This window comes from Pelodiscus sinensis, chromosome 2 (assembly GCF_049634645.1).
Source record: "Pelodiscus sinensis isolate JC-2024 chromosome 2, ASM4963464v1, whole genome shotgun sequence".
In the NCBI taxonomy this organism is placed as follows: Eukaryota; Metazoa; Chordata; order Testudines; family Trionychidae; genus Pelodiscus; species Pelodiscus sinensis.
In genome coordinates this window covers 135,592,496-135,617,620 of record NC_134712.1, presented here as the reverse complement: position 1 = coordinate 135,617,620, position 25,125 = coordinate 135,592,496, and the positions used below count along the sequence as shown (strand labels likewise).

The 25,125-nt window shown below is 44.5% G+C and overlaps 1 protein-coding gene across 1 annotated transcript in view; it reads right to left on the bottom strand.

Moving 5' to 3' along the window:
* ANKRD33B (ankyrin repeat domain 33B) overlaps nt 1–23,986 on the bottom strand; it is a 78,066-nt gene extending 54,080 nt beyond the window's left edge. Inside the window, exon 1 of the mRNA XM_025183120.2 lies at nt 23,364–23,986. Coding sequence (XP_025038905.2) covers nt 23,364–23,783 — 420 coding nt within the window. The 5' untranslated portion in view covers nt 23,784–23,986. The remainder of the gene's footprint in view (nt 1–23,363) is intronic.
* Nucleotides 23,987–25,125: the final 1,139 nt, after the last annotated feature.

Sequence of the window (25,125 nt, the reverse complement as noted above, 5' to 3'; positions counted from 1 at the left end):
GGTTTATTTTCTGAAAGATCCCGTCTAGATTGGCGCTTTTCTCCGGCAAAGCCCCGAGCCGAAAAAAAGCAACAGCCATGCCGCGGGGGATATTTAAATCCCCCGCAGCATTTGCAATTCCGACTTGTCTCATTAGCATCCCTTTTCCGGAAAAGGGTGCCAATGTAGACACAGCCTTATTGTTTAGCTACACCTGGGTATCAGGATTCAGTTTGTTGCGCACAAGCTATTTTAATTCAAGTGGGGTATTAAAAAGATTATTTCTTACCAACGGCCCAATTCAACTATGTTGTAATTGAGGCCCTTATTTCACCAACACTTATCGTAAGGAATACCTTTTTGCAATGAAACTTTTCATGTGTTTAAAGATACTTGTGTGTGTATTTGTAAGGTTGGGGCCTAAATTTGAAATCCACAAACATGGGGGTAGAACACACGTTTAGGCTTCAGAAACAAAACAAGAAGCTGCCTTTTTTATTTATATTGGGCTGTACATGACCCAGAAGGAAGAAAACCACCTACACTTATGCTAAAATAGATGAAATTCATTGTATTTTAAATGTACTGACTGGCTAGCCAGATAGAGATTTTTAATTACTCTTCTCAGAGAAAGGAGTATTAATTACGCTTCTCAGAGTATTTTTGAATGATGGTTTGAGGGAGTAAATAGGGATACGATGTGGTCTGCCTTTATTCCTCTCTCATCCTTCAGATACCAAGGCCTCTGGAGGTTTCACAGATAAGGAACTTTTCAGTGACAGTGAGTATAGTTATACTTTGAATACCGGACACCTGGAAACCCTATCGGACAGTCCAGTTTTTGGGCCCTCTGTCCATTAAAAAAAAATCAGAAAATACCAGACATGTGCAATGTCTGGTATTTTCTGGTTTTCCAGCTGGGCACTCGACAGAAGCCTGGTGGGGGCGGGGGTAGAGGCTGGGAGGCGGGGCGCGATCGGCATTGGGAGTATCTGGTTGCGTCTCATGTAGGAGTGATGCCTTGGGGAGGAGGAGAAGCCCTTTCAGTGCTCCTGAGCGCTGTTCAAGCGCGTTGTGGAGCAGTAGACGGACTCACTCGTGCTTTGCCGGGACCATGCGTGGGACAGGTAGCGTCCTGGGATCTGCATATGCCAAGGTCAGTCCTGCTCCCCGCTGGCTGATTCTCTCCCCCTCCCACCTCTGGCCAGCCCCATTCCCCCTGACCTCCTCCTAGGCCAGCTCTGCTTCCTGCAGGCTGGTTCTCCTCCTCCCAATCTCCCGCGGCCAGCCCCATTCCCCAACTCCCCTCCCCCCCCCCCAGTTCTCCCCCGGCTAACCCTGTTGCCCTGACCAGCCCTACTTCCCATCCCCCCCTCCTCCCGGCCAGCCCCGCTCTCCTCCCGGCTGGATCCTCCCCCCTCCCCCATCAAGTGTGTCCGGTATTTTTTCTGAAGCTACCTGGTAACCCTAGTTATACTTTCTGTTGCAACTACATTTTCTGTCTTTCATTAATGAAATCTCTTAGCTAGTTTGCAGGAATATATCTTCTGGATAAGCCACTCTTCCATATTCTGTTTCCTTTTGAACATTTTCCTCTCCATATATTGCAAAATCAGAATACTACCGCTCTAATCCTTTTCACAGCATAATATTTTAATGGAACTCTTGACATGCATTTTAAAAGCATATTTCCATCTCAAATACACATGAAAACGTCTGGTCCTCATTCATTGGGACAGAGGAGGAGAGTGTTTGAATCATGGCACTAACATCTAAGAGGTTCACTTGTTTTAATTCAAGATAAGTGAAACAGTTTGCACTGGGAAAATGTACACTTGCACAATCAATAAAAGTATTGACTACATTATAAATGCAAGCACTAAATGCTCTTAAGACTGACGTGTTGTGGAGAATGCACTGTGAAAGCATGTTGTACCTATCACACGGCAAAATACCACCATGTTGGGAAAGAGCCAACAGTCCTCAGTAAACTGCTGTGATGCTTGCGAATTCTAATCCAACAGAAATGTTTATTTCTGACCCTTGGGTCACACAGATCTCCTCTTCTCAATTTTAACTTGCACAAATCATTTATTTAGCCTCTTTATAGCCATGCGATCCCTACAGCCACTATGTGAGCCAAGCTCTCACTGAAAATCAATGGTCACAAGGGGAACAGGTTTGCAGGGACGCACTTCTTGGAGGCTTCTTCTGTATTCACATTAGTCAGAATCTGGCTAATGGGAGCAGTGGGAGGCTGTGTTACATGGTGCCTCTGACACAATGCAAAAGCAAGCAAGTGGCCCCCCCCCAGCACCTCCTCATGCCGGGAAGCCCCATCCCGCTGACTCACCTTCCCCTGCTGAGACCCCGCTCCTCCAGCCCGTTCCTGCACCTTTCACCCTGACCAGACAGCCTGGCCCTAGCTTGCTCCTGGCCCCAGCCTGCCCCTGCACTTATCCCCTCCCCCTTGCCCGACACCCTCAACCCCATCCCTATCCCATTCACCGACAGCCCTGTTCTGCACACTCAATCCCTCATTTTTAGTCCCACCCCAGAGCCACAAAATCCCAGAAGAATAAATCTGGCCTGTGGTCTTGAACCTCAGTCCTACCTGCCTCTTTCCCCACCAGGGGGCTGGAGCCCCAGGAAGTGAGGTGTTTCAGTGAGGGTTGGGGATTTTTGTGTGTGGGGCTGGTGGTTTTTTTTTGCTTGTCACTTGTGTGGTTACTGACTGATTTTTATGTGGGACAGTGGATCCTGACCCCAAAAAGGTTCCCCACCCTGCCCTGCCACTGGGGCTAATAAAGACACTGTTGAAACCTTTTGTGTTGAACATAATAATTTACTTTCTTTTAAAATGAAGCCTCGCCAACAAGCCCCCAATTGGGGCTCCACTCCCATCTGGCCTCAGTATTATAACACTCCTGCATCTTCCCACACACCAACCTTGAGTCCATCATATGCCTGAACCCCCTGCTCTGTGCCCCTCACATTCCTACATCCCCAAACTCATGCCCCCCATATTCCCAGACCCCTGCTATAACATTCCCACACACCCCACACCCAAACCCTGTGCTCTGAGCCCATCATACCCACACATCCCCAGACTCCTGCACTTCCACATCCCCAACCCTGTCACTACATTCCTGCACACCCCACACTCTCCAACCCTGAAGTCATCATATACCTAAACCCCCTGCCCTGATCCCCTCATGCCCTCATATCCCCAGACTCCTGCCCCCCACATCCTCAGCCCCCTGCCATAAGATTGACAGAAGACAGCTTGAATGCCTGCATGAAGCTGGATTTGACCAGTTATGATGTAAACTTCAAAGAAATGTGCAAAAAGATGCAGCAGCAGAAGTATCATTTAATAAAGTCTGTGGGTAAGTTTCATTTACGCTATTATCATTACGTCAATTATCAATAATATTAAGTTGTATATTTTCAGTCATGCAAATGGGCATTCTTATACGGCTCTTTGTTGACCACTTGTTCTGAACGTTCATGTCGTTTGGCTCTTTGGTTTGAAAAGGCTGCCCACCCCTGTATTAATTCATATTCTTTTGTGTAACATTCTGTTTGCCCTCAGGTAGGGACCTTATCTCTTGTGCTGTTTTCACTTAATAAAAAGGATTTAATTCTGATGGCTTTATCTACACTAAGAGGTTAAAAAACAATGAATGGTTCTGAAGTACCCTAAGCACTAACAAAAAAAATGTAGACAGTATCATGAATTTTTGTGGGCACAATCTACTTCGGATGAATGAAGCAAGGGATCCACAGGTACAAATAAATAACAGAAAAAGAGGGGAGATAGGGAGGGAAAGGGGGAAAAAATCTTGTCAATTAGAGTCTCAATCATTTAATTGTACTGTAGTGTCACGGAAGTGGATCTTTTGTGTGGACTGATCCAGGCTAAGATTAACAGTGGGGTGGAAGTTGTTGAAATCCCTGTGGAATTCTTCAAGGGTCTCCTTCCCGTGGTTCCATATGATGAAGATGTCATGAATGTAGTGTAAGTAGAGTAAGGGTACTGGGGGCAAGAGCCAGTCCACACAAGAAATCCACTTCCTTGACACTACAGTACAATTAAGTAACAACCACATTTCCACCAGCTTATACCAGAAACCTACTGACCGTAATACTCGCCTATATGTCTCTAACTTCCATCCAAGGCACAGTTCACAGTCCATAGTTTACAGCCAGGCCCTAAGATACAACCAGATTTGCTCCAATCCCACAGCCAGAGGCAAACACCTACAGGATCTGTATCAGGCATTCTTAAAACTTAAATACCCACCCAGGGAAGTGAAACAACAGATTGATAGAAATAGATGAGTACCCAGGCATCAGCTTCTTCAAGACAGGCTCAACAAACAAAATAACACTGGTCATCCCCTACAGCCCCCAACTTAAACCCCTCCAGTGCATCTTTAACTATCTACAATTTTCCACCTATCCTGGAAAATGATATCTCACTCTCACAGGCCTTGGAGGACAGGCCAGTTCTCACTGACAGACAACCCCCCAACCTGAAACAAACTCTTTCCAGCAATCATGCAGCACCCAGGAACCCACTCCTGCCAGCTCTGTCTACACATCTCTATACAAGTGACATAATCACAGGACCTAAGCACATAAACCACACAGCAGAGGTTCATACAACTGCACATCTACTAATGTGATCTGTGCCACCAAGTGCCAGCAGTGGCCCTCTGCCATGTATATTGGCCAAACTGAACAGTCTCTATGACAATGGATTAATGGACACAAATCAGATACTCAAAAAGGCAACACACAGAAACCTGTTGGGGAACATTTTAACTTGCCCAGGCACTCTCTAATGGATCTAAAAGTAACTATACTCTTACAAAGCAATTTCAAAAACCAGCTGGAGAAACTGTGGAATTTGCCTTCATATGCAAATTTGACACAATTTGAACAATGACTTGAACTGGATGGGCCATTATATTAAACATCCAAATGACATCAAAGGTAAGTATCAGGCACTTAGAGCCCACTCTATTAGCCTCATTTAGAATGGACACTCTAATTGACAAGATTTTTTTCCCTTTCTCTCCCCATCCCTCCTCTTGTTCTTTGTACCTCTATTTATTTATACGTACCTCTGAACCCCCTGCTCCATTCATCTGAAGAAGTGGGTTGTGCCCACAAAAGCTCATGATACCATCTACATTATTTATTAGTCTCTAAGGCGCTGCCGGACCATTCGTTGATTTTTTAAGTTTTTTTTCAGTTACAGACTAACAATGTCATAACCAGGAGAGCTGACTAGCACCTGGGGACTAAGGGGTTAACTAATGTCTTCAGCACCTAAGCAGGTGTCGGGTGGTCAGCCAATAACAATGCAGATAGGAATTTCAAACTGGGAAAAGAGGAGTTTTTAATCTTTCCCTCCTTTTTCTGAAAAACAGAGCAGTTTCTTCCAAGACTGTGGGAGATGGGAGGCACTTCTCTCTCCAAAAACGGACTTCCTACAATGTGTAAGTAGGGCAAAGTTAAGATAGTCCGTCAGAATTTTGTTGTTTTCCTGGTTTGGGAATTTGAAACTAATGTCTGAGCTGGTAATTGTGTTTTCTCTTTTGTAACTAAAGTTTTGGCCCAGGAGGTCCCCCTGAGTATCTAGATCAATTGGTGGCCCTGTCCATCTAGCCACTTTCCTATGCTTGCAACTGTATGTTTGTTTTGATAATAAAAGTTTGTTTTCTTTTTTCGAATTAACCGGTACTGGTTGATTTTTGTGTCTTGGAAGGTGTGTCTGTGGGTCCTCTCTGTTTTTCCCAACTCCAAGGAAAACGGAGGTTGGGGTAAGGGGAAATTTTTACCTTAGGGAGGAAATTTCCCAAGTGATTTCTTCCCTGATTTTACATGGAATTACTTGGGTGGTGGCAACAGATTCCCCAAAATCTGGATATTAGGATTTTTTGGGGGAAGTTTTTGTACCAAAGCCTGTAAAGACAAGGTTTTGGGGTGCTTTTGCAGGCCCCCACTTCTGCATTTGTCAGGTCAGAGTGGGGAACAGCCTTGACATATGGGTACCCCTCTGAGAGTTTTAGACACAGTATGAGGTATTAGTCAGAAGACTTTTAATTTTTTCCCCTCAGTACTGTATGGATACATCTTACAAAATATCAATTATTAATTATAATACATCTTTGGAGCTGTTTCTAGCCATTTGGATAGCGATTTTCCTGACTATCCATATTTCTGGCAAAGTTCAGCAGAAGTGGTGTGGGACACATGAATATCCGTCTATTGCTCAAACACCCACTCTTCAGATTTGGCATGTGAAAATCATTCCTGCTCCCCACAGTGAATCAGACTCTCCACAACTAAGATTTGTGGTGCTAATAAAGAACTAACTCTATGTTGTTATTTATTTTACAGTTACACTCAAAATGTGCCAACTGCTTTCCAAACACAGAGAGCAACACCTAGTGAAAATGTGAGAGACTGATCAATCACAGCTGAAACGAACATATTTCTGAACAACAGTTGGAATTTATAAATCCTTTAAACAGAAAGGACTGCACTGATGTCAAGTGAAAAAACCCCCACTACCACACAACAACTCCCAAAAAACCAAAACTTCTCCAACAACTGCCATCCAGAGAAAGTATATAGAAACAAAATTGTGCCTGGCTTCTGCCCACACTTGGTATCCATTTAAATCTTTGTTAAAGAAGGTAAATAATGTAATTCTACAGACATGTTTTAAGTGATAATGATTAATTGTATACATATTTACAAACTGTATTGTTTATTTTCCATTATTATTTCATTCTGTTACATTTTTCATAGTGCTAAAGAGCATAGTATATTTTGTGTTTATATGCAAATCTGTTTTTGTAATCAATAACAATTGATTACATTCATTTTTCAGATAGTTCTGCAAGCAATATCAAATGACTCCTGTTTGTGTGATCAGATTTAAAGTATTCAATGATTCCCCATCCGTAAAATGAGTATAAAGATGCTAACCTGCCCTGTAAGGCAATCTGAGCTGTCCTAATGAAAACCACTATCCAAGAGCTAGGCATTATTATTCATCACATTCCTATTTCACATAACTATTTACAATGTTTTTCAATCTAAACACCCATTCCTAATTCAGGTAAAACTCCCACGGAGGTCAGTATCAGCTTTGCCTGATTGTGGTCTGGCCTTGAAAGGAGCTGAGCACTTAGAACTTCCACTGACTTCAGTGGTCTTCCCATATGGAACTCAGTGCAAGGTAAGGGCCTTAGATATAAGATAGGACATAGGCACTGGCATGATATATAGATATTGCTCGGTATATTGCAAGATCAACTCATGGGTATTACAGGTTGGGCTCAAAGTATTACACATAATCTGTGTTGTGCATCATAAGCCTGAAAATAACAGCCTTTTTGTCACCCTACTCACAATTTATATAAACACACAAAGAAAAGAAAGGACTGCTCTGTACTGCAATTGAATAACTTTGGGTTTCATAAACCTATTTCACATTGTTCCCTATAAAAGTTAACATACACAGTAAAAAGTAATAGAAGTGAGAACCATTTCTACATTGTGTTTTTCCATAATGGTTGAAATTTGAATTGCTAATTCACTGCCAGATGTGCAGCTACAGACAACTGTCCTGTTCTTGTGGTATTTAATTATTTGTTATTGTGACATATAGGATATGCTGCAAAATCTGGTAATATGCTCAGAGGTTTTTTTGGGAGGCAGGGAGTGGGTGAGGAGAAGTAAATGAAAAAACTTCACAGATGGAGAAATGTGGATGTACCTAGCATATGTATTAAATAATTTACTGGAAAAAGGGTTCAGAATGAAGTACAAGTAAGCACTAAGGGTGAATTTCTTTAGCCCTCCTGAATGTTAATGAGATTTTTGCTGTTGACTTCAAAGGGGTCAAGATATAACCCTATGCCACCTTTCTATAATCTAGGGGTTTTTTAAGGGGTAAAATTCCACTAAATACTTTTAATAAATGTTCTTTATTTATGAAAGCAAGGCTCAGTCACAAAAGTCAACTATAACTACATAATGCAAAAGCATGGACACAATTTAAGAAGAATTATGGGAGAAATTAATTAGCAAACAATATATTTTGCATGTAATTCATGACAAAAGCTACACTGAATATATTTGCATTAACACAGTATGGACATTTTAAAAAGGTAAATGCAATTTGCCATCTCAGTCCAGAAAATATTACTTTGGGACAAAACCATAGCATATTACCTGAAATATGTGTAATTTGGAAAATAGTTAATATTAATTGTCCACTTAGATGCAAAAAAAGAACAAAACTATTATTTGTGAAAAGAACACAAAAACAAACTGAGAAATATCAACAATCTTCAAAATGTTGAGGTAGCAATACAAAATTAGCAGAGAACTAAATTAACCACTTTATTTCACAACATGTAAAAATAAGTTATTCTCATTTAAAAATTCTTCTTGGCATTCCTTGAGAACAATAAGTTATGGTCTTGATTTAGCAATCAAACTATGACAAAGAAACTAATATAAATATTATGTGAGTAAAGTATAGTTTGCCAAAAAAGTTATAATTTACTCAAACTTACCAGAAATAAGAATTTAAAAATAGAAAAGATACTCCAATGCATTTAAATCACCATGCTACATGCCTCCTTTGATGATTACATAGGGGAAGCTCCAGAGACCAGACTACAAATACATGGTATAGCTGGAAGTGTACGGTATCAGAGGTCAGGTCTTTTTTGTTGTAATGGATCCCATTCCACTCACTGGAAATAATCGACAAAAGGGCAACATGGTCCTTGTGAGCATCCAGACCTATGGAAATCCATAGGAGGATGGTTGTCAGGTCCTGGAAGGCCAAATCAAGATACTTGAACAGAATGAGTCACAAAGGTAGTGTCACTCTGCTGCAGAGAACATGCACTTTCTCCTACCTATCAGCAGTGCTGCTTCCTGACTGCACTCTCAGCCTGAGAACCACAGAGTGGGAGGTAGAAATTATAGGGGGGGGGGGGCAAAAGGTGACCCATCTCTCTCCCCTCAGTCAATCCCCCTTGCCCTAAGTTTTGCTGCTATTTTTATTTTTCAGCCCCGGTCAGTTTTTTTTTTTTTGATCAACAAGTTTTGCTGCTATTGGGCGGTGGGGGTAGGGTATTAGGGTTTCTCAAAAATCTAAAAGGAGGTGTGAGGCCCAAAAGTTTGGGAACCACTGGTATAAAGAGATTGTGTCATGGAGCTCACAGCAGCTACGTGCTCATGGACAGAGCTTGCAGCTGGAAGGGGCTGGGCAAGCTCTTCACTGACTAATGGAGGTAATGGCAGAGGTGACAGTAAGGCAGTGGGCCCCGGTGTGCCGCTCCCATAAGAGGAGTGAGAGGACAACACACAGCTCACTTCCACTCCTCTCCCTCCAGGCTGGTGCAGGGAGGGGGCAGAGGAGAAAGTGACCCATGCTGTGTGCTTCCCTCTCACTGTCTGACAGTGATAGAAGGGGAAGAGTAAGCAACAGGCAGTGTCAGTAGGGGTGGGGGGAGTTTCAGCCTCTCTGCTCTCCCTAAAGGATGCCCTTGCCCCCCATTTCTGCCTGCATCCCCACTCTGTGCTCTGAGCCCCTAACACTCCCAGCCCAGATTCCTGCACCACTTCTTATACACCTATCCCTGACTTCTGCACATCCACCAGCCTCCTGCCCTTAGTTCCTCTTCACACCCCAGTCCTACATCCCCAAACACATCTCAAGTCTTTGTCCTGAGTCCCTCCTCATACCCCTCCAGCTCTGACTCCTGTACCCACCATATCATAAAATCATAGAAGACTAGAACTGGAAGGGACCTTCAGAGATCATCAAGTTCAGTCGCCTGCCCTCATGGAGGGACCAAACACCATCTAGATCAGGCATGAACAATAATTTTTGGTGGGGTGGGGAGCACTCCAAGGTTTTGGAGAGTGGTCAAGGGCTGCACTTTTCTGTGGAGAAGATGCAGGGTCTAGGATGGAGATTGGGTACAAAAAGGCACAGGGGGTAAGGAACTAGGGTGCAGGAGATGGGGTGAGGTCTGAGATGGAGTTTGGGCAAAGGAGGAGGTTGTGACCTGGGTCGGGGATTGGGGTGTAGGGTCAAGGAGGAGGTATGGGTGCAGGAGAGGATTCTGGCCTGGGGAGGGGCACTAGAAGGGGGTGCAAAGTCTGGGAGGGAGCTGTGACCTGGGAAAAGGGGGTGTAGACTGCAGGTTTGGGTGGTTACTTGGGGCAGGGGAATGGGGTGCAGAGTATGGGAGGGTCCTTGGGTGCAGGAGAGGATTCTGGCCTGGGGGAGGATCTGGGAGGGCGTTGTGATCTGGGGCAGCGGGGTGCAGAGGGTTTGGATGGTGACTTGGGGGAGAGAGTCAGGGTGCAGGGGTGCCAGAGGCAGGCTCTGGCTGGGAGGCCCTTACCTAAGCCAGCAACCCTGCAGCACCCCAAGGCAGAATGGGCTCCCTGCCTGCTGCAGTCCCTCTTGAAACTACAAGCTGCTCGCTCCATGTGGCTCTCGGCTCCGGGAGGGGAGATCTGCATTGCTCCCATCCCCTAGCCAATCTTGCAGCACCTACTGGATGGTTGTTCCCAGCCAATAGGAGCTGAGAGATTGGCTGGTGTCAGTTCCTATTGGCTGGTTGTTTCTGGCCAATAGGAGCTAGGATTGGGCTGGGGGCACGGAGATCGCACAAAGCTTCCCCTGCCTGCAGAGCAGAGAATCACATAGACTGCACTGTAAACCACGCAGCTGTATGCCTGAGGGTCCCGGCAGGATGGTCCTTGGGCCAGATCCGGTGGCTTGGCAGACCAGATCCGGCCCCCACGCTATATTTTGCCCAGCCCTGGTCTAGACTGATAGACACATTCCAACCTGCTCTTAAATCTCTCCAGTAATGGAGATCCCACAACGTCCCTAGGCAATTTATTTCAGTGTTTCACCACCCTGACAGTTAGGAAGTTTTTCCTAAGGTCCAACCTAAACCTCCTTTGCTGCAATTTAAGCCCATTGCTTCTTGTCCTATCATTGGAGGCTAAAGAGAACAATTTTTCTCCTTCCTTCTTGTAACACCCTTTTAGGTACTTGAAAACTGCTATTGTGTCCAGCCTCAGTCTTCTCTTTTTTGAACTAAACAAACAATTCTTTTAGTCTTCCCTCATAGGTCATGTTCTCTAGACCTTTAATCATTCTCGTTGCTCTTCTCTGGACCTTCTCCAATTTTTCCAAAACTTTCTTGATATGTGGTGCCCAGAACTGGACACAATACTCCAACTGAGGCTTTATCAGCACAGAGTAGAGCGGAAGAATGACTTCTCGTGTCTTGCTCACAACGCTCTTATTTATGCATCCCAGAATCATGTTTGGTTTTTTTTGCAACAGTGTCACACTGTTGACTCATAATTAGCTTGTGGTCCACTATGACTCCTGCATCCCTTTCTGCAGTACTCCTTCCTAGAAGGTCACGCCTCATTTCCAGATAGACTGGGTATCAAGAGATCACATTAAAGGTGTGGAGGTGGAGGGTTGTGGCTATAGTAAAGGACAGCGCTTACCTCAGAAGTAAGAAAGGGAAAATGAGATGAGTTAATGTTGCCTTTGATCTAGGATCCCAAGGGAGAAAACTTATCTTTCAGGTTAACGTCTTTGCTTTTCTGTACATTTTGCTTTGCAGTCTATCTGCAGAATATTAAAACTTTGGGAAGTTTGATCTGTTCAGTGAAACACTGCTCCTCTCCTGATATCTGACCGTGCAAATGTAATTCGGGTGCCTTGTGTGTATGCATTATCTAAATGAAATATAAAGAGGAAGAACTTTTAAGTGAGAGAAGACATGAGTGCAGTTTCTTGAGACATTAATTCCACCAGAGTCCTGTGCCAAGAATATAATCTTGTATTTCGTAATGGAATGAAGGAGGGGGTAAGGAGCACAGCTGTTGCTTTAATTCATTAGTAGAATTACAGCTTGAAAGCAGCATTGCAAAGCTAACCTTAAACAGCCTCCTGGAAAACACAAAAAGGCATACTGAGGTTATATTTCACAGCTACATTAAAAGCACATTACATTACATTTCAAGTATCTTTCTTTCTAGTCCTCTCCTTGGAACCATTGTTAACAAATCTCTCTTACCATCAACCTTGTTATCATTTCATTTTATTTTAAATGTAACCATATTTTATTAGATGTGGAGTCAATCTGCGCTTGATTGTACCTCTAATCTTTCCTAGGCTTGACAAAAAGATTATGCAGTTGACTTGATATAAATTATCTAGTAGGAGAAATGCTCAGATTCCATATTCCTTATCTTTTTTATTTGCCCTCTCCTTGGTTTCCTTTATTTCATTCTATTTCTTTTTGTCTCTCTCACATTTGCCATCTGAACATTTATTTTCTTCCTTTCTCTTGTCACTACGTTCCACTTTACCTTCCCAACTTATCACCTTTTCAGTTCTCCCATCTCTGACTTCACAACAATCTGTCTTCCCTGTCTCTTAATCCTGCCCTCCTTTCCCTCTTTTGTATTCGTGTATGTCTCCACACACATGGGCAGTGGGTATAATAGGCCAGGAAGGCTAAGCCTTCCCTGGCACAGCTGCCCTGTCCCTTCCTGTGCAGTCTCCACCATCTGCTGCTGCTGCTGCCTGTCATGTGGTAAGTCCTCTACTATATCCCCCGCTCCAGACGTCCCTGCTGCTTATTGCATAGATCCTCTTCGGGGGGGTGCAGGGGATGCAAGTGGCCAACCAGAAGTGGGCAGAAGGGTCTGCTGGTGAAGTGAGGCAGCTCTGCCAGGTACTGGAGTCAGCCCAGCACTTGGGGGACTAGTGGCTTGGGGGAACTGTGCTGGCAGCTTAGGAGATTGGGTGCTGGGGCCGGCCCGGTGGCTTGTGGCAGCAGCGTGGTGTAGTTGGGGGAGGCAGACCAGGGCTCCTCCTGTTATCGGGGGGAGGGAGGGGAATATACGGGGCTCCGGTGTGCAGGGGTTAGGGCTTCAGATGAAAGGGGTGGGGCCAGCAGGCTAGCCTCTTGAAAGTAGGATTCACCCGACACTCACCTACCTTTTTTGTCTTTACCTTGGTCTTTCCCTCATCTTTTTCTCATTCCAAAATAAGTCAAGTCTCCACAGCACAGCTTATTTAGCATGCCGTATACTCTATTACATGGTCTAGAAACAAGCCCATGCCAGCTTGTGGCCTTTGCAAGACTCATAACTCATTGTTTCTAATTCCTGCCGCCCTCTAAGAACTGCCTTGCTTCCAAGTTAGGTGACTGGCTGATTCTGTGGCAGATGAAATTTAGTGTTAAAAAATACAAGGTAATACGACACATTGGAATGAACAGTCTGAACTACTCATAAACAATGTGGTTCTAAATCAATTGTAACCACTCAAGAAAGAGACCTAGGTATCTTTGTGTAAAATTATATGGTCTGTGTTATACCTGAGGTCCAACAATCAATCACAATGTTCCCTCTGGCCTTTGCATGTATGGATCTGGACAACTCAGTGATAACCTACCTGCAATGGAGGTCAAAATAGCAAACAATGTATAAAAAAAGGGACAGAAAATAACGCAAAAATTATAATGCCCCTTATATAAATCACATTCTCACTTGGAGTATTTTGTGCAGCTCTGGCCAGCTTATTGCAAAAATATGTAGCAGAAGAGTTCAGATAGATAATGAAAATGATTAGAAGCACTAGAAGATTTTCTTATGAAAAGATTGAAAAGAGATTGATTGTTTACTTTACAGAAGAGATGAAGGAACATGATAAAGTCATAACAGCTATCGTTCCACTGGCTCTCCATTGCGAAAAGGTTATTCCATGCAAAGCAAAAGAGGTGTGGATCTTGCATAAAATGTAATTTAAGAGCGGAAGAATCCCGTGGATGCCTTTTTACATGCAGCAGCCTCCAAAACATTTCAATGAAGCTGGCTGAGTGCCCTCAGTGTTTCATTAAAAGCTACATACTGCTTTGGTGCAGCTTTCTTATGAAGACAAAGTCTTAGGGTACATCTAAACTACATCCCTCTTTCGAAAGAGGGATGTAAATTAGACATATCGAAATTGCAAATGAAGCTGAGATTTGAATTTCCAGTGCTTCATTTGCATAATCACGTCACGGTGTTTTTTCAAAAAATGCTATTTTGAAAGATCCTGTAAACCTCATTTTTGAGGAGTACGTGATTTTTTGAAAAATGCTTTTCTTTTTGAAAGAACCGTGTCTAGACCGTGATTTCACTTTCGAAATAGTGTTTTTCGAAAAAAAACCCGCCGTGATGAGATTATGCAAATGAAGGGTGGGAAATTCAAATCCCAGCTTCATTTGCAATTTCGATATGTCTAATTTACATCCCTCTTTCAAAAGAGGAACTGTGATTTCAGGAACTGTGACACAGGGACCTCCTTGTGTCCCTGTGTTGGTGGGAACATAAGGGTTACAAGAATGTCTTAGGTCTTGACTCTACATATTTGTTCACTCCTGAATGTCATGTAAGGTCTCTGCATAAAACCTATGTCACTCTGGTCATTGTAATTATTGTGAGATGTATGTACAGAAATACGCAAGCAGCTATGTATACTAACCATTATGTTCGGGTAGGTCTGAAAGTTAGGACAGGTCACCAAACAGTGAGCCATATGTTCTGTCAGGCCCTATGCTTATCTCTCTCTGGCTCATTAGGCACAAATTGAGTGCTGTAGGATTCACAGAGGATGCCCATTCACCATGGGTGGCAGGTACTTTAGGTTGGGGTGAGGTTATGCCAGGTATGGCCCTTCCCACACTCCATCCCCAACCCTCCCCTTCCTGCTTCCACTTTGGGGTAACCAGTATCGTAGTCAAGAGAGCATTTTGTTAGTAGGGTTTAAGCCTTGGAATGCATGCTATGATTTTGTTTTATATGTAACCATTCACTTTCATTAATTCCTCTTTGCAATTATCTGGATCTCTAGTTGTTCTTAAATAAACATGTAGATTTGTTTATAGACAAAGCAAGTATAAGTGCTATGTATGAAGCAGAGTTGTGCTCTAAGGTGTGACTACTAAACTGATGTATTGTTCATTTGGGAATAGCAAGCCTAGTAATTCTGTACTGTCCAGTGGATATAGCTGGCACCACAGGACAATACTCAGAGAACCCAGGCAGGGCCATCCTTTGGATTTATGGGATCTCCCACAGCACTATGAAACTGGTGTCATTATGCCCAATGGCAGCCTGGAGTTGGGGGGAAGGGGATGATGCTTTTTTAGAGATGTGATTTTATAATCTTCAGAAACACTAAGGAAATATTTCAAAGCAAATATTAAACTAAGGTCCTGGAGACTAACACAGTAAAGTCAGAAACTGACAGTATATATCTGAGATTAGCAAATGCCTGTTAAATGGTTTCATTGCTACTTAGGTGACTTTCAGGTTCAATGTTCCACTAATAGCTCTGGCAGACTCTTTCACTTTTAAGTCAACTAAATCCTCTCTGGGGGAAGCAGAGCCACAGCACAAGGACAGGAAGAGGCGGGTATGTGGCTATTAAGATCCCGTGGAATCCCAAATGTTCTGGTGCCCTATGCACTCTGCGTGTGGGTAAGCCCTGCCCTCAACCCAGGGTGCTTACAGAATCGCAGTCCCTGATGTATCACAAGGCTGCATGAAGGACTGCAGAAACCACAAAGGCTGAAAGGGGAGTGCTTGCCTTGCCCATGGCAGACACACCCTGGCAAGCAGAGAAAAAGTTTTCCCATGCTAAAAGCAGTAGAAGATCATGTTATTACTTCCACAAGACCTAGAGTTAGTCCCCACGGGAAACCCAAATGGAGGGGCGCTACATTTAACTATGCCATCTGTATCTCCTAGACTACAATTTGCTCCTAGAGCCAGAAATAGAAACCAAACATCCTGATACTCAGCATTCCAAGGCTGTCACATAGTATTAGAGTAATCCACTGGCCATGTGTATGATGCATCATCATGCATGAGCAGGTACACACAGAACATAATAGCAAGCTTTCCTTTCTGCAGCCCCACCTTTTAACTATGAATGTGTTAGAATACATTTTTAAATGGTTAACTGATGAGCCTAGGCTCATCGATTAACCTTGACGGTTACACGCAAAGCCCCCCCCCCCACTCCTTCTTCTGTATCAGAGCAGCAGCGTGTGGAGGGGGGAGGAGCTGGTGTTCATAGGCAGCTACTTTTTAAGCCAGCTCCCCACCTGTACCAGCTCCTGAAGAGCCATCTTTCTCTCCCTTGCTGCCTCTGTTTGGAGGCAGCAGCACAGGGGTGGGTGGGGAGGCAGGTGGTTCCACGGGAGCTGGTGCTCACAGGTAGCTGGCTTAAAAGCCGGCTCCCTCCTCCCCTGTGCTGCTGCCTCTGATACAGAGGCTGCAGCGGTGAGGGGGATCCTTTGTGTAACTGTGAAAATTAACCAAGGAGCCCAGGCTCAACAATTAACCGTTTAAACGTGTATGCTGACACAACTCTAGTGACCACATCTTCATGCAGTATTCAAGATATGGGCATACCACGCATTTAAATAGAGGCAATACAATATTTTCTGACTTATTATCTATTCCTTTCTTAATAATTCCCAACTTTCCTTAACTTTTTTGACTGTTGCTGCACATTGAGTGTTTTCCAAGATTTAAGCACAATGGCTCCACGATTTCTCTCTTGAATGGTAACAGCTAATTTAGACCCCATCATTTTAGTAATTTATCAACATTAGATTTCATCTGACATTTTGCTGCTGTCACCACATTTTGTGAGAGCTCTTTGTAGCTCTTTGGCAGTCTGCTTTGGAGTTAACTACTTTATGCCATTCTGAATCATCTGCGTATTTGGCACTTCCCTGTTTACTCCTCCCCTTGTGGGGGATACCACTCGTTACCTCTCACCGTTCTGAAAACTGACCATTTATTCCTACCCTTTGTTTCCTATCTTTTAAGTGAAGACCTTCCCTTTTACCCCTTGGCAGCTCACTTTGCTTAAGAGCCTTTGATGAGGGACCTGACCAAAAGGTTTCTGAAAATCGAAGTATACTATATCCACTTGATCACCCTTATCCACATGCTTCTTGGTCCTAAACATTCTAGTAGATTGGTGAGGCGTGATTTCTCTTTACATAAACCATATTAACTCTTCCCCAACAAATTGTGTTCATATAGGTCTCCGATAATTCTGTTCTTTACTATAGTTTCAGACTTGCAATAAATATATATATATATAGTATAAATTCAAAGGTATTGCAAGAGATGAGTATGGACACTGATCATAAATTACCTTTACTACTATGTTTTTATTACTGGTGTTTGGTTAATGGGAGCTGTTTCTTAAAGATAAAGTGAGATAGAGTTTGAATGTGTTTGATATGGAGGTTACATCTATACTTATAAACTTAAGTTGACCTAGACTAGATCAACTTACAGCTACAACAAACAATGTGCAGTTCACAGATTAAATAGTCTATGGAGAAATGCCAGAATGCACACTCACCACCAATGTATCTCTTTGTATAAATGTGTAATGTCACAGGCAGTCTCATTTCCAATGCCCCTTACAGGCCATATGCAAGAATTGACTACTCCCAATATCCTTGAGCTGGAGAACATGGTTTCAAGCTTAATGGTAGCACAACCTCACAGAAACATCTACTATTTTTAGCACGAAACTTGGGCTTTGTCTACACTTGCAAGTTTTATTGAGGAAAAGTGCCTTTTGTTGACAAAACTGCATGAGCGTTCACACTGCAACGTGACTTTTTTTGGGAAAAACAATCATTTTAGTCAACAAAATACTTCCAGCTACACAAGGGACTTTTGTCTTTTCCCCTCCCTATGCTGTCAACAAACATGCAGTGTAGACACCTCAAGGTGTTTTGTTACTAATTCTGGCCTCCAGAAAGTAGCCCACAATTCCCAATGAGCTGCTCTGGTCAGCAGTTTGAAGTCTACATAACCAACTCCCTGCCCCGCCTCCTTAGTAGCTGCACGAAATGTAAATCCACTTCATGCTGGCTGGCTTTTCTGTGTGAGTTGACTGGAGAGAATAATGACTGTCAGGTTTCATCCACATAATTGTGGAGGCACTAGATGCAACGGATGAAGTACACCACCTAGGGCTGATCTTACAAACCATGGTGCCATACACAGTCTAAGCACCTGGACCCCCTACAGGTTGGCTTAGCATGCAGTGTTCTCAATGCGTCTTCCCAGGTGTCTAAGCCTGGCCATCACGCCAAACACTATGTCCCTTAGAGCATCACAGAGCTGTTGGATCTGATGAGCATATGGCGGGGGGGGGGGGGGGGGGAGAGAAAGGAAGGGGGACAGGAGTCTGTTCAATCCCAGCTGAGTGACACCTATAGGAACTGGGATACATATGGGCACATTTCTCAAACCTGGTGTAAAAAAGAGCATGAGCAAAGATTAAAGAAATCAGACAAGTCTATCATTAGGCCCGTTATGCAAACTGATGCTCTGGTGCTGTTTCTATTAGGAGTTGGACGCTGCCCTCAACGGTGACCCCAGCTCCACTGCCATCAGCCCTGTGGATACTTCGGAGGGTACAGAGGCAGTACACAGAGGATCATGGAGGATGAAGAGATTGAAGCAAATAAGGACCAGGGGCTCTCCCCAGGGTTGCCAAATGTGTCCAGCAGCCAAGAGCTGTTCTCCACTGCTGACGGACACAGTGAGTCTGAGCAAACACTTTTTGGGGAATCAGGAAGCAGGAGATGAGACGCAGGGTTAAGTGGCTGTGGCTTGTGGAGTGCAGGGCTGAGAGCATGGAGAAGTAGGAGGCTGGCTGCGTCCCTGTGAGTTGCATGTATCCCTGTATATCTAATCCATATGGCCGAGCAGCATTTTGTTGCTCACCATGATCTCAATGGAATCCTGCAGAAAGAGGCTATCAAAACTTTTGGAAGGAATGCCATAGAGAATAGGGAGTTAAATAGCATTTAGTAAGCTAATCAAGTAGTTGATGGATTTTCTGTTGACTACTTGATTAGTCGGTAAGGGGGTTTGCTGCAGCTCTGCTTTTTAAATATAGTAAGAGCTCTTCTTACTTTAAAAGGCTCTTACTACATTTCAGAGGCAGAGCTGTTGTGGTCTGAGAGGGTATGTCTACGTTGCATTCCTCTTCCGAGAGAAGAATGCAAATACGGACACCCAAAATTGCAAATGAAGCGCAAAGTGCCTCTTATAGGAAGGAGTGGTGGTGAGATACAAGACTGTTCCTGGAACATGGAATTCAAGGACATGAGAAGGGAAAAGAAAGAATTAAAGTTATTTGCAGACCTTAACACAGAATTTTCAGACTTTTGTTTCTTGATAAATATGAACTTAATTCAGAATTGCTTTTGTTTTAAGGCAAATATTTTGGAAAGTAGATACATTTATGCTCTCACATGTGTATTTAAAAACTCATCTTTAAAAATGTTGGCCTATCTTTCTTTTATAATACAATATTCCAATAAGGACTTTAATTAAAACAATTGATATGTACCAATATAACTATTTTAATAAGGTTTTGTTTATGATTTTTCTTAATGTATTTAAGGAATATATTTTTAAAAATTAAGAAAATAAAACCACACTGAAATAATTATCTTCTAGCAGTGACTTTCATTAGAACTATATCTATAGGGTTAAAAACATGTAGGCTGGTCAATGAAACACAAAGAAGCATGATTCTGGAATCAAAAACTATTCTGGTGAAATTGTGTAGCCTCCTCAAACCTAACTGTCAGATAATGGTGCTTAAACTATAAACACAAGTGGAGTTTATAGACTTGGCCAGATCTTTCATTTTACTGGGGAGTTAAGTTTAAAAACAAGTTTTGTCTGTAGGTAACGTTTATAAATACTACATCAATGGACTGTCTGTATAAGCTCCACAGAAAGGATATTATATACTCTGTAGCAACGTCTCCTGTGCTATGTGCTTCAGAATTCACCTATAGCTTCCCCTTTGCCCGTGAGTCAGACTCTTCCGTTTTCCTGCTGATGCTCAAAACTCTCACTCCACTAAACCTCTTTTCATGTGCAAGAGCCTCTCCCTTCCAAAACAAAGTTCATGGAGTTTACCACACCTGAATCAGAACTCAAACAGTTTATATCTATAGGCTTCCATGGAGAGTGGGGGATGAGTAGAGAGAGCAAGAATACTATGTGACTAAACACCCATGAATTCCAAAAAGAGTAAAGCTGCATTGGTTTTCAATTGGGATAAGTAAGTAAAAACAATTTTGAAGTCTTGAGGTCAAACAGTGAAAAGCCACTAATTTTATCAGAACATGAACATCAGTTGCCTTATTATACGTCAGCTTTTTTTTTCAAAATTATCTTATCTGATCTTCTAAGCATGGACAATTTCAAGCTGAAAAGAATTTAGGGAGATCTTTTTGTGTGCAAAAATGAGGCGGAGTGTGTCAAACTGGGCTTTTAATTGAAACTATCAATCTTAATTCTGGAGTCACTGCTGTGAATCTCTAATATCATTACTCAGTTTCACTGTGCACATATGAGCCTATTCCATATTACCCAGAAAATAACTTACAAGTCCTCCCCTCTGCTTTAGTGAAAGAAATATATCTCACCAATGAATCAAACTGAGTGTCAGACCAATCAAAACTGTTGTGCTGATATTGAAACCAGAATACATATATATGAATATGAAATCAGAAAAAAACCAGTCCTAGATGCTCAGTTTTTCACACAGGAATTCATTAAACCTTGTTTGACATTTCAAAGCTGAGAGACAGAATACTATTTATACTAAAAAATAAGTAATATTGTAATGAGAGAGAGAGAGGAAATTATTAACCTTGATCAATAATAAGAAATGTAAAGTGTGCTAGGAAATGGGTGGGATAGTAGAGCAGCTGGTTTATTTCTGGTAAATAAAATAATTAGTAATTCCTTCAGGAACTTTGCTTGTATAAGAAAACAACTCAAAACAAAACTGAGAAGTTGAGCTTGGGAAATTTCTCAAAGTTTCATGGAAAATTCATTTGTTTTAGTTAAGAAATGTGACCACTATCCCTTCCCTCTTTTAATTAGAGTCCTATTTATCAAAGGGGGATGTAAAGTTATGCCAGACAGTGAGTGTGTCTATGCTCCCCCCCTTTATTCTTGTGCATAAGGATACTACTGGCTCTATACCCTACGCCATCTAAGAAATTGGGTAAATGCATGCTTTGTCCTAAAACCCTTAAGGCTATGTCTAGACTGCATCCCTCTGTCGACGGAGGGATGCAAATGAAATACATCAAAATTGCTAATGAAGCCGGGATTTAAATATCCTGTGCTTCATTAGCATAAATATGGTTGCTGCTTTTTTTCGACACGGAGTTTTGTTGACAAAAAACGGCAGTCTAGATGCGGCTCTGTTGCCAATAAACATTTTTTCAACAGATCCTGTATTCCTCAAAAAATGAGGTTTACAGGATCTGTCAAAAAAGGATTTATTGTCGACAGATCCGCGTCTAGACTGCTGATTTTTGTCGACAAAACTCCATGTAAAAAAAAAGCGGCGGCCATGTTTATGCTAATGAAGTACCAGATATTTAAATCCTGGCTTCATTAGCAATTTCGATGTGCTTCATTTGCATCCCTCTGGCGACAGAGGGATGCAGTCTAGACATAACCTTATAAAGCAAGTGATACCATCATGCCTTCATTTTCTACTTCCAGCATATTCAGATGTATGATCTCTGACAGCAAGTACAGTATAAGGGTATGGATGTCTGGATGTTCCAGAAGCTAAATAAGTTTCAGAGTTTGAGGACAGAGTATACGGATGTGGGGATAGATATGGGGACTAGGATGTGTGACAGAAGTATGGGAATGAATAGGGAGTCAGAGCATGAATTCAGGTGTGTGAGATATCCAGGTGTGTTTGAATGGTAGAGTTGGCAGTGTGAAAGGCAAAGCATGGTTTTAGAGAAGTGGTTCTCAAAAGTATGGTCCATGGACCATCTTTGCAGGTAGGCTGTGGGGTCAGGGCTTGCCCCCACCATAGCTGGGAGCCTACTCTGACGTTCCAACCCCCCCCACCCCAGCGAGGTTGAAGCATCAGTGCTGGCATCCTGCTGCAGAGAAGTGTGTGGGGAGGGGCAAACCTCACAGGCCAAATCCGGCTTGTGGGGACAGGAAGTGGCTCTATGTGCTGCTGCTTCCCATCCCCAGCTGGGGGAATGGCAGCACAGGAAAATGCTCGCTTGGAGGTTTTCCCTGCTGCTACCATTGGGTGGAATCATGGCCAATGGGGGCAGTGGGGGACAGCATCTGGGAGCAAGGGGAGGCATGGAGCCAGGTAAGCTCCCTTCATGCCCAGACCCTGCACCCTCATTCCCCTCCTATACACTCCCTCTCTCTCAGGCCCCCCACTCCCAACCTATTGCACCCTACCTCCTAGCCAGATCCCCTTCTGCACCAATTTTGTCATCCATAGTTGGCTGGTGGTTTACAGAAAGGTCTCTCTCCATTGAGTGCAGGCCAAAAAAATTGAGAACCACTGCTTTAGAGAGATATGGAAAGAGAGTGGAGCCAAGAATGTGAAGAATACAGAAACTAAAAGCACAAGTATTTAGAAATTGCCGGGTGACTGGGGAGTTGTTGGAAAACAGGAGAGAACAGAAGTGGCCAGTTTGATGTGTATCTTTATGAAGCATAATGATGGGAATTTTAGGGATATTGGTTGTACATGTTGTGGTTTGGAGGGCATATTTGAGGAGACGGTCTGGGTGTGGGAGTGTTGTGTTAGTGCTGAGAGAGTGGAGGCCCAAGGGAATTTACAAATTAAGAAAAAGGCAGTATATATTTACACCAGAAAGCCCCTAAATCCTGGAGTCATAATTATGTCATAGTCTCAGCTACTATTGTTTTTTTAAAGTAAGTCTCTAACCCTTGTGGATGCAAAGAAAAGCTTGAGAATGGTACAGGAGTGTGACCAATGCAGTGATATCTGCTTGGGTCTGCAGAGAACCTGGGAAAAGAATAGCTCAGATGGTACAGAGATAAGTATGGTATAAAGCTGCATAGGGTCAGTATGCTGGGCAGGAGACTGGAGGACAGCTGAGAAGAAGGTTAGAGAGGGTGTGTATGAGGTGGAAGTGGAGCAGGATGGAGCAGTGGGAGTGTGATATATGTTAAAGTGGAGAAATTCTGGTGTGGGTGAGACCTGGCAGGGAAGGGACCTGAATGAATGGACAGTACCCAGGGGCAGGGATGGGGCCAGACTTGGGCTGTTTGCATAGCTGAAGGCTGTTTGGGGCAGGGAGGTGGAGCATGTGCAGTGGGTGCAGCAGGAAATATGGGCTACAGCCCAGCTGTGATTAGCTCACCCGGTTGTTGCGGTCAGTCTCCTGCACCTCCTCCTCCTCGGGCCCCTGGCGGATCAACGCTCTCAGCACCACGGCGTTGTTGGTGCAGCAGGCTCGGAAGAGGCTCAGGGGCTCAGGGCTGCTGTCCTCTGACTCCCCCAGAGACCAGCTCTCCTCCTCATCCTCCTCGCCACTGGGTGGGTAGAAGGAGTCATCCGAAGCGATGCTGCGGGTGTCGGGCAGCTCAGAGAAATCCTCGTACTCCTCATAGTCTTCTTCTTCCTCTGCTGCCACCATCTGCACCTGCTGCTCCCCCTCCAGGCCCTGTGGCTTCTTCTCCCCCCCTGGATCAGGCTGGACCTTCTGCTGCTCTCCCTTCTGACTTCCCACAGAGCCCTGCGAGTCCCCAGCCCCTGTCCCATCCCCAGACAGCAGCACCATGCTCCCTGCACTGGGGCTTGGGAGAGGCAATGGGGGCAGAAATCACCCTTCCCAAGGGGGCCACGGACACAGCTGCTATTCCTGATCCTCACACAGGGAAGGGGCACCCCAATGTACTGAGCCCCACAAACTCCCACAGTTACCTCTCCCCCCACCCGTCACACAGAGATCCCCACTGGCCCAGGGAGCCCCCCACAGCTGCCTCTTCCCGCACTCCTCGCCCAGAGACCCCCCCCCCACCGACTGAGAGGTCCCCGCAGATCAACCCCCTCACTTACCGAGACCCCCAGCCTGGTCCACGCCCCGCGCCCGGCAGACACAGCCCGGCCCCCTCGCGCCTGCCGCCCAGCCACGTGCAGGGGCGGGGCGCTGCGAGCTTAAGCCCGCCCGGCAGCGAGCCCGGCGCGCCCGCCTGGGGGAGTGAAGCGAGTTCTCAGCCCCGGGCGCAGGCGGCAGCGGGGCCCGCCGGGGGGTCTGGGAAGGGCGGCAGCGCCCGGGGAAGCTGGGACGAGCCCCCGGCCAAGCAGCAGGGGCAGGCTCCGCGCTTAGGGAGCGCCGACGCCCTGAAATCCCCGCGCGTCCCGCTCTCGCATTTCCAGCGGGAGGGGACGGAGAAGCGGTGAAAAATCCCCACCCCGCCCCCGCTACCACGCTTCTCTGCACCCCCCCCCCCTCCAGAGCAACAGCCCAGCTGCGGGGGTTTCCCCCTCTACCTACGAGCCTCGGCCGGCAATAGGAAAATCCCCGGGAGCTGGAGTTTCTTTCGGCCGATCCGAAACTCCGAGTCCACTTTAGCTCCGCTCCTGGGGTGTAGGAGCCCGGACACCTCCTGCCCCTGCTGCCATCCCGGCCAGGTGTGGAACAGAGAGCCCCATGCCAGCCCCCACCAGCCAGCACCCTGCCGCTAGGGAGGGAAAGGCTGCGAGGAGGCACGCAGCAGCTGACGGGAAGAGAAAGAAACATGTAGAAAACTCCTGGCCATAATCCGATCAGCCTATCTTTGAGAAGATTGAAGCTGCAGCTTAGCATGTTGACATCAGGGACACACTTTTAAAAGCGATTTAGCCAGGGGACATGCAGCTGTCAGTGTTGCTTTTTACACACCACACAACGAAAATTGCAATTGACAGGTGAGTAATTTGAATTTTCAAGAACACCTTCAAGTTCTTCACCTCGCGTGTGCTGCTCATTTGTTCGTCTCCATTAGGTAATTCGTTTCCATTTCTGGTTTTATTAATATTGTGAAAGATCTCCAGCTGATTGCGAATCCGTGGTATACAGGGCGTGTGTGACTGTACAGTAGGAGAGGTGAAGAAGGGACCTAGAGCAAACTGTTCAGTAC